Genomic DNA, 10,428 nt, shown 5'->3' with positions numbered 1-10,428 from the left:
CATGGCTTGGCTGGAGGTGAGGTTGCCTGCTGAAACCTCTCTTTATAGCTTGCTCTTTTTCTCAGTGGTGAACACTGGCTGTCTGCTGGTGGGTCTGAAGAGTGCTGCACATTGTCAGTTCGGGTCTTGGCATTGGTTGAGAGTAACACCAGGGAGCACATAAGGGGAAGCTCTGAGCCACAAGAAATTTGTGATGTATGTCTGTTGTGAGAGGATCGTGGAGGATGATGGAGCACTGAATGTCTTGAAGACACTGATGGAAAGTTCCTTTATAAGTGAATACAAAGCAACCGTCACTGAATCCACAGCTAGGACAAAAATAAGGAAGAAAATAGTTACGAAGATGTGCTTCTGCTGGTCATTTTTAAAAAACACCGAAGAGTTAGGAAACTACTTAAATTTTACTTTGATTTGTTGTCTCAGCCAGAAAGCCTCTGCTGTGTGTGATTGTTCAGCCTTGTCTTAGCATTCATAAAGCAAGTACTTACCATTCCTACTAAACTACGTTGCTACCACGTGGTTTGGATGCAACTATGTAAGACAGATGCCTGCAGGCCTGTTTTGAACATTTGTGTACTCTTTAAAAAGAAGCAGGCTGCTAACATTTTAAAGCAATTTGGGAAATCAAAATCCTCCACCTATGCTGAAAGTGGCAAGCAGACTGACACCACAGCAAAAACCCTAGCCCTCAGAGAGATCAGCTTAATTTGGACCTTATCAGCACTTTCATCTGCTGGAGTCTCTGGCAGCTCAATCTTTCAGCAGGCACTAGAAGTGAAGGATGCAGGTGTCTTTTAATGGTAGGCAGAAAATTCAAAAGGGCTTGGCTGTCAGAAACATCTCCTGGCTATGTTGGCCAAGCCAAACTTGGCAAGAGAAATTCTTGAATAGGTATACTCACCTCCCTTCTTTTCAGCTACAAATGCCAGACTTGAGATTCACACCATATCATGTAGCAACTTTCTGTCTTGAGTTCTTGTTATTGTGCTCCACTTAAAAAATAATAGGGTTTATTCTTGTTCAAAGGTCTGGTTAGGCTTGAAAGCAGTATCCTCAGGCATACTAAGGCCCTTCTTCTTCGTGTTGTATGCAGTTGTCTGTTTCTTTTTCAGTTTCAGGATCTATTAGAGCTTTGTGGCTTTAAAATAAAAAAGCTTATAAGCAGGGTACAACCCAGTATAACACCCCAAAGAAGATCAGCAAAATTTATATCAAAATTAATTTTCTGAAATCCTTGGTAACTTGGGTTTTTTTGGCAGTGTGAGATCTCAGATGATTATGTAAGGCTTATTTTAAGCCAGAGCAGCACACAGAAATATGCTTGTGACTGTGATTTGATAGCACGTCTTGGTAACTGCACGTGGAGGCAGCTGCACCAAGACCTGCTTGCTCTATCGAAGGGTCTGTGGAGGCTGATTATACCTTAAGGGTTTGGGGTTTTTTCATTTACTTTATTTTTTCCCCTCTAACCTGGGGCTCCTGGTGGGCTGTCAGAGGCAGGTGTTTGCTCCCCACCCTGCCCTGGGAGGAGCTGGAGGTGAAGTTGGAGCTGTTCTGAGGAATCCATGTGATGCCTCTGCTCCACAACAGCAGAAGGTAGGAGGACATCAGCAGAGAAGATGGCTGTGGCAGTATTCCTGTAATTAAGTCCGAACTATTATCCATTGAAAGAACAGTTTAAAGTACCAGCTAAATATTTAATAAATGATTTAAAAACATTTTAGTGTAAATAATAAGAGAATGTGCCCATATTCATCTGGCACTTTTTAATTGCAATTAACGATCTTTGTTTCTTATGCACTTAAGTGATTTACTTTTCTTTATCCATTCTTACTTTACAGCTGGGAAAATAATAAATTGAATGGCTTTGTTCTGAAATCCATTTCTAAATGAATACTTCTGTGGATTTACTATTAATTTAATATTGGCTTTTCTCTAATACATTGCTACTTCTAAAATGAAGGACTCTGTAGTTAATGCTTTCCTTAAGAGGGACTTGACAAGCACTCTTGTCATGATGCTGCCAAACCTGGGGCCTTTAATGGGACCTTGTGTTCTCGTTTCACTTGTCTTGTCAGGGTTTTAAAATACTGCATTTCCAGAAAGTGACACTGGATGTTTCAGCTTGACCTGTGTAGCTGCACTTGGTCAAGGTCTGGAATAGCAGATTGCATGCTACTAGTAACTCACCACCTAAATATTAGGAAATACTGTCTGCCCTTATTTAGGTAGCATATATGCATTTGTAACAAAGCAGTTACACCATGAAAACACTTATCTGTTTGCTAAAGAACCTCATAGATACATGTGATAGAGTTGCTGTAATTGCCTTCTCACAGTTAATTAAATGTACTGCAGGTAGAAACTCATGAGTCAGTCCTGTATGTTCAGGTATGGACTAGTCGGTATTAATGACTGTGGCTTTCAGAGTGTGCCTCAGACTATGTTGCAGATTCCTTCACGTGTGCAGTAGCTCTTCTGTAAAATTTGAGTGGTGATTCTGGGCAAGACAAAACATCTCTGTAGCCCAGCATCTTCTCCATGACTCCAAGTGGCTATCAGAGGAGGCATGTGAACAGAGCAAACATGCGTCATACTTTGCCCTCCTAGCTTCTGTTTCCAGTACGGTCGGTTTCCCAAGCCAGGTGGGGGTTTCTGCCTGTTAGTTAACCCTCCAATGTATTTCTTCCACATACTTGTCCAGTTTCCTCTAGAACCCAGCTCTTGGCATCCTTGACCTCTTTCAGCAAGGGCTTCCACACAGGTTTTTTATTCCACTCAGTGAAGAATTATTTATCTCTGTTTGCTTTGAAGACTTTTTCTCTTGACTCTGTTTTGAATGTGTCTATTCTTGTATTGAGAAAGAGGTTGGACAGTCTATCCTATGCACATTCTTTATGCCCACAGTGTTTTCAACAACCTCAATCATATTTCTTCCATAGCTATCTCAGCTGCAGGCTTGAAGTCTTGTACTTTGTAGTAGGACCTAACACCTCTTACACGCTTCTGCCAACAGGTGGATGCTTTTAATTTTTTTAATGCTTTTAGATGTTAGTGTGTTAAGCATTAAGTAAGCATGTTATGATGCTAGCCCAAGCATAACATGACTTCAGATAGAAGACAGCTCCAGTTCTCACAGAATAGATATAAAATTGCTAAGTTAAACTCAAAGTGCCATCTTGGCAATGTGCCTGTGCTTGCTGGTTTGCTTTCCAGATCTGCCGCTCTCTGTCTTTGCAAATCTGTGAACTGAAGACATGTCAGGTTGATATCTGACCTTGACTGTTGCTGGTAGTAACCTGTGATGAGGTTTAAATTTGACTCGCCTTGTTAATAATCCTGCATAATCATCGTAGCACATATTTTCACCCCCTTTGATCAGTTTTCAGTTTCTAAATACGTTGAGCAGCATATGAACATGTACTGGCATCAGTCTTTCTGGGACTTTGTGGATGCTGTCTCCTCTCCGTTGTGAAAACTGACCATCTTCTATTTGTTGCTTTCTGGTCTTTAATACTCAAGTGGTATATTTATCTGTTTGTCCCATTACTCTGATTTTTAAGAACATTTAAGGGATTATTTTTTTTTTTTAAGTCTTTGAAAATCTACATGCATTGTACAACACAAATCACCTTTGTGCACTTGTTCTAACTCAGTAGTGAGGCTGGTTGCCCAAGGGGTTCTGCATGGCTGTTGATTCAGCAACTGCCGGCTCTTACAAAGGTCTAGTTGCAAATGTGCTTGAAGTGCAGACCCAGAAAGCTGGACTTCCATTTTGGGAGTTCTCCTTTTGGTGAGTCAGAGGGATGCACCTGACATTTGGGCCAACAAACTGTGTGACTATTTGCACTCCCAGTGAGTGAACTTTGTCCTCTTTTGTCTACTACAGTGTGTAAGAACAACAGAAATAACAGAGTAAAACCTTCATGTAGCTGAAGTTTGTAAGAGTTTTTCTCTACTCTGTATAATGAAATCTGGATTTGATTTATTTATTTATTTTGTTGTCTTGTTTTTCTCTTGTATATCTATCAAACTACTGATGTGGACTTTCTAATTACTTTTAATATCACCTTTCTTTTTGTTCCCAGAGAGCAAATCAAAAGGCCTCCAGTGGGTGATAGATACAACCATTGCATATCCCAAAGGTGAACCTATAGACATCCAAACTTGGATTCTTGGCTACCGACAACCAACAGTTACACATGTACATTACAGGTAGGAAATAAACCTTCTACTCTTACGCTAAACTACGATATTAAAAAAGAAATATTTAAAAATTTGTAACTACATGTTTCAGGATATGGAAAATCAGTAGCAATGTGTTCTTAAGTGTCTCATGCAGGTGGGCAACTTGCTATCTAAACACAACATAGCTTTTTATTTTGAAAAGCTAAGTGACCTTTCCATATCTTAGCACATTTAAGTTTTTTACTAATTAATGTCCTGTGGCTGAATGTATTTATGGGGAATATATTTGGTGGCTAGGCCATCTTTTCCACTTAAGGTGCTGGCAAACCCAACTTGGTTTTTTTTGTTTGTTTGTTTTTGTTGGTTTTTTTAAAGAACAAATGAAAAATTACTGTGTCATTAAACAACAGGTTTCCTAAGAGATTATTATATATTGTATTTATCTTTCTGACAAAGAAATGTCAGCATCCTTTTAATGGCTGAGCAGAGCAGCACGCTGGAAATAGTAGCAAATCTCATTGACAGTTCTCCTCAGCAGTTCTTTGTCTCAAGACCTAATCTAATGGAGAGAAAAATTGCATTTTGCCTTTGGTTTGCATTTAATTGCAAATCTGAAATCTACAGAAATATTTTAACAGTCTACTTATAGCAAAAAAGTTGACCACAATCCCAAAATTGCATTATTTTGCCTGAATTCCCTTTTGATGATTTTTGGGCAGCTTTCATACTTCTACAGTAAGCTTTCAGGTATCCTTGTGTGGATCCCCTGGATGGCAGTTTAACTGGGAATGACCTTCTTCAGCATCAGTGCTGTGTCAGTGTTGTGTGATGCAGAGTACAGGCTGCTCACTGGAGCTCCTTTCCATAGCCATGTTTAAATCTGTCCATGCTTTTTATAGAAATCTGCCTTCAAGTTTTTCCGAAGGTGAATGCACTTACACCCTAGTTTATGTAAGATATCATATCTGTTTTGCTTTATTCAGGTCACCTTATTACTCTCTCAGATCTCTGGGATAATTGCAGGTCGAATGTATTTAGAGTTTTACTAAGGAGTGTTTCCAAAAATACTTCTTTTAAAAAAGATAGTTATCTTAAGTTGAATTAACTTCCTTCTTCTAAATGTGTGTATTCAAAACCTATTTTTGAGCAGGAGCATGAAGGTGATGTAACTTTCCTTGCATTAAACTTGAACGTTACAGTTCTTGTAGTGCTAAAATTCTAAGAAAATATATTAGAAATCATTTATTGTTTGGTCTAGGTTTGTTGTTTTCTTCCAGAAGGTCTAAATCACTGGTTTAATAAACAGGGGCAATCCTTTCTTATATTTATTTTTTCAGTGACCTCTAGGTCTTATGGTTTACCCTGTAAAAGCATTTTAACTGTGTCCCCAAAGGAAAGGAATGCAGTGCAGTGTTTCAGAAGGCTGAGTGTTGGATGGGATACCTCTGGAATAAGAGCCAAGGGTCGTGGTTTTAACTGGAGCTTTGGCTAAATTTCCAGTCCTGGTAGTTCTTACATTGGCATGTCAAGTTGAGGCGTGTCCTCTGAACTGTGAGAGCTTTGGCTGGGTGCAGGGTAGCAGCTCTAAAAGACATGTTTAACCAAGTGCCCTGGCTCTGGCCGCAGGTGTGTTGCATCTGAACCCCTCTTTTCAGAGGTGCTGATGGAGCTGGCCTTCAGGAGCTCCTCTTACACCATTTTTAACCTGCTTATACTTGGACTTCTGTGATCTCCTGTGACACAATATGTAACTATTACTGAGGGTGGCAGCTGGGAGCACTTCCTTTTGGCTTGTGTTGATTTCTCCACCTGGTGCCTTCAGTGGTTGTACCCTGTTTCCAGTGCCCTGCCAGTCATGGATGAGTCAGTCCTCAGTGACGTTCTCCATGGCCAGTGATTTTTCAGAGCTTTCTCATATCCTGCCTCCCTGTTTCCCTCCCAGCCCGGCAAGTCTTCATCTGTTTGATGTCTCCTTACACAAAAGCCTTTCCCAGATTACCTTGTTACTTTGGGCTGTCCCTTTTCTGGTTCTGCTATAAGTAGTTTGTGAGTTGACTGACATCCTGAATTCCCCACAGTGATTTCAGGATCACCTAGCAAAGTAATAATAGCTCATCTTGCAGGCTGTAACTTACATGCATAACTGCTGGTGCCCTTTCCTTCCACAGTGCTCCTTGGCTTGTGTTTGCTGGTATTTAATTTCATCTTGCAACTATTGTCAGGTCCTTCAGCAATTCTTCTCTTTGACTACCCAGCATAATTTTATACCAAATAAGTCATATTGCTTTTGTTTACTTTTTTTCCCCAGATTTAGCATATTATCTAGCTATGACGTGCTAAGACATCAGAATGTCTCTGGAATTAGGGCTGTAGTTTGAAATGAATATAGTGAATTTTCACCTTTGGTGTTTCTGAGAAAATTTGTTTTTACATATTTTTGTGTGACTTTAAAAATATTTGTCTGCTTTATGTAAAGGATATATTTACCCATACCCATTTACCCAGCAGAGAGAACTGAGCAGCGTGTGTACATAAATTCACTCATGTTGCATCATCCTTTTCTACTGCTTATACGGATTTTTTTTCTGTTGAATTCCCCTCAAGGGCATTACACCAACTGATTATTTTTTCCCCCAGATCACCTGACTTGACTTGGTAGAGATTATTTCTTTAGCAGAATGCTTTAATGTGATGGGTGTCTTCAGGGTTTTGACAACTTTAAATAATTTATTTATGATTTGAACAGAGTTGTTGGTCCCCCTGAGAATCTGTGAAGACAGAGTGAGCACCTGGGAGGCTGGGGGTGGCTGAGAGGGAAGGGCAGTCAACAACCATGCTCTCCCAGAGGGTTTCCAGTGTTAAAGAAAACCTTACAGCCCTGCTGTCACTTGATTGAACCTTTTCTTGGATGGGAAAGCTGGATAATTGAAGCCCAGTCGGCTGACCGCAATTTCTTAGAGCTTATTTTTGAAATTGTAGGTATCACAGAATCTTAGGGGTTGGAAGGGACCTTGAAAGATCAACCAGTCCAACCCTCCTGCCAGAGCAGGATCACCTAGAGTGCATCACACAGGAACGTGTCCAGGCGGGTTTTGAATGTCTCCAGTGAAGGAGACTCCACAGCCTCTCTGGGCAGCCTGTTCCAGTGCTCTGTCACTCTCACAGGAAAGAAGGTTTTTCTGATGTTTACATGGAACCTCCTGTGCTCCAGTTTGCACCCACTGACCCTTGTCCTATCACTGGACATCACTGAAAAAAGCCTGGATCTGTATGATCAGTGGAAAACTGTCTCTCAGAAGTTTTGCATGTGTGCCTCCTAGGTAGTGCCCTCACTTGTCCTACACTAGTCACAGCTCAAGCCTGTTTGTGTCAGATCTTAATCAGGAGCAGTTCCAGAAAAACACCAAAACCCTTCATGCTGGTTAAACAGTGCCTGCTACAAACAGCTGTACTTTGTGACCAGCTTGCTGATCCTTGCCATGTCAGCCTCCCTCCTCTCATCCCTGGCACTTCTGTTTGAAAATGCAGAGCTGCCTTTTAATGTGCTGAAAAGCGTTCTGGGAGGTTTCTGTGTAGTGTTGCTCCCTGAGAGCTGGTCACACTACAGGGGGGAAGAATGATGATACACCAGCCCTGTGTAGCCCTGTGGCTTGACCAGGAACCTCAACTACTTTTTTCAGTTCATCTTCCAACAGAGCCATCATCTGGGCTTGTCAGCTGGGAACATGAGGGTGTATTCTGCAGATCACACATTCTTGGTTGTTCCTCAGTAATACTTAATTTTTATAACAATTGAATATTAACTACTCTTTGTTCTTATCAGTGTAGGCAAGGATTAAATCAATGATTGAGGTTTCAAAAGGCCTGTGCTGTGTTGAGCCCTGAGATATCTCTTGTAAAGTGGGTGTGTTTATTTTACTCTTTGAAACTAACTCAGTTAGCAAAGGAAAACCCAAGGTAAAGTGGATTTCATCTTTAAAAAGATGGAAGTATCAGAAATTTCTTCCAAAGATGGAAAATGTCAGAGTCTGTGTGCTCTAGTGCACTGATTTCTCATCTGTTTTCAGTACAAATGTCATGTTTTTCAGAAGTTCATAATTAGGCTTATCTGTGGCCTGATTTTCCTCAGGATGTCAAAGAAACTTCTCTAGATAAAAGGACAATTACCAAATTTCAGATTTTTCAAAACACAAAGGTGTTAGAACTTACACTTCTAAATCTCAAATAATTTTTTAACCCTGACAGACTTGTCTCAAAACTCATTGGAAAGTGCTGAAAAACTGAGTTTGCTCTCTGAAACACCATACTCAAGGAAAATATCTAATTAACTTCTTCCAAGTCAAATGGCATGGGGCTCTTTTGGGGAAATTTCAACCTATCTGTTAAAGCAATAATCACAAAAAAAAAAAAAAGGAGCTGGAAGGTGCAAGGCATCGCTAACTAGAGACATCACTATGAAACCTGCCTTTTAATCAGCCTGTTGGAAAGGTTGTTTCTGCTTCTCAGAATGGTTTAGCTTTATGCTTGGTTCATTTTGTGATGTGCAGCGACCAAAAACTAGATTCACTGCACTTTCCCTCAGCAGAAATAAGCTGAGTGGTTGGCTGGCTGTGTAGCAAGACCACATACCAACTACTATTTTCAGCTCCCACCGTTTCCCCACAGTGGGTTGAGCTTTGAAACTATTTCTTCTTCCACCAGTCACTTCTTTAGTCTAACTGACTTGGTGTCAGTTCCCCTCTAAGGGAAAGATTTCCCATGTGCTGCAGTGCTGTTGTCAAAACCCAAAGGGTTAAAAATGGAAAAAACCCCAGGCATGAATCCTGTTGGATGCTCAGCTTCCCCTCAGCCAAGAGTGACCTGGGTTTGTTTTTCTTGTGTTAGTTTCCTGCTGGGTCATGCCCTTCTGCATCCATCTCCTGCATTTGCACTGTGTGAGAGAGATTGTGATGCAGAGGCCCCAAAGTCAGAGCCAGCTGTAGTTGCCTCTGCCACAGAAGAGAACTGCATTTATGCTGCATGGAAGTACCATGCTATTTCCAGCTAACTCAGCTATCTTTGTGCCATGATGCAGATGAATACTGTCACCTCTTTTTCTCATACCAGTTTTTGTACTGTGCCACTGTTGAAACAAGCTGGCAGCTACTGAGGAAGTTATTTTTTTTTCGTGTGTCTACGTTGATACAGATTTATTGAAATGAGCTGGTCTAGCTATAAATAAGATGGAATACACTGTGGTTGCTGTCTGTGAAGGGCATCCAGTTTCACAATATATCTTAATATGCTTTTTTTACACAAATAACTTATTTTTAGTCAGGCCTGAGATCTACCAACAACCTCCATCGTGCTGAGTTTATTTAAAGAATCATTGAAACAGTAGATAATATTATGATTTAGAAGGTGTAGGGATAATAAAGAACTTCGAATTCAGGATAGGACAGGTGATAAATGGCAATGAGTACTCAAAGGTGGTGCATGTAAACTTTAGAATTTTAGTACAGAATTAGAGGTTTTTTCTTCAATAAGGACCATTTGAAAGAGATTTAAAGTTTCTGAAAATGACTTATTTCTGAAAATTATTTGGGATTGTTTGAGGAGTGGCCTGTCAGTAGGCGAGTCCTCACAATTTCTCACGTTTGCTAACATGTCCTTGGCAGTTACATCCCTTTTTAAAAAAAATCCTTTCTTCTTTCCTGGACTGTCATTTATGTTAATATATTTGGGACATAGAAACACATTTGTGTAGTGATTTAAAAAAGATGCTGTTCCTCAGACTGCTACCTGGAGTGTCTGTGGCTGTTGTCAGCTTGCAGCTGCAGATGGGTAACCTCCAGCTAGAAGATGCTGCTTCATTACTGAGACAGTTTTGCAGACTGCCATCAGAGTACCTTTACTTCCACCACCACTTCTGGCTTCTCAGGGTGCAGCCTGTAGTGGCACTGCTTTCACTGATGTTTAGCCCCCTCCCCACCTCCACCTCATGGTAGCATAGCAGCTGTTCCCTTGATGAGAAGTGAAAAAAGGAGGTATTTCCATTCCGCTTAAATTTTCTGGTCTAGTTGTCAAATCCAGTACGACTAAATTCCATGTTTGCCACACCAGGAACAAAGACTTGTTTTCATGCAATGTGAGGTTAGTTTTGTCCAAAAGCTAGGAAGATTCAAGTGCCCAGGAAAATCTAGAAGCTTCAGATATTACATGTCGACCTCGTTCCTTGTCAGGATATGTGGTAATATCGCT

General features: G+C 40.6%; 1 protein-coding gene across 1 annotated transcript in view; it reads left to right on the top strand.

The window, feature by feature from the left end:
• The window catches only part of LPGAT1 (lysophosphatidylglycerol acyltransferase 1), a 60,080-nt gene that overhangs the window by 39,523 nt on the left and 10,129 nt on the right, over positions 1-10,428 (top strand). The window contains exon 5 of the mRNA XM_009994716.1: positions 4,089-4,215. Coding sequence (XP_009993018.1) covers positions 4,089-4,215 — 127 coding nt within the window. The remainder of the gene's footprint in view (positions 1-4,088; positions 4,216-10,428) is intronic.

Source organism: Chaetura pelagica, unplaced genomic scaffold (assembly GCF_000747805.2).
Source record: "Chaetura pelagica isolate M959 unplaced genomic scaffold, ChaPel_1.0 scaffold2, whole genome shotgun sequence".
NCBI lineage: Eukaryota > Metazoa > Chordata > Aves > Apodiformes > Apodidae > Chaetura > Chaetura pelagica.
The sequence above is the reverse complement of the archived record's forward strand: the minus strand, read 5'-3'. Positions and strand labels throughout refer to the sequence as shown.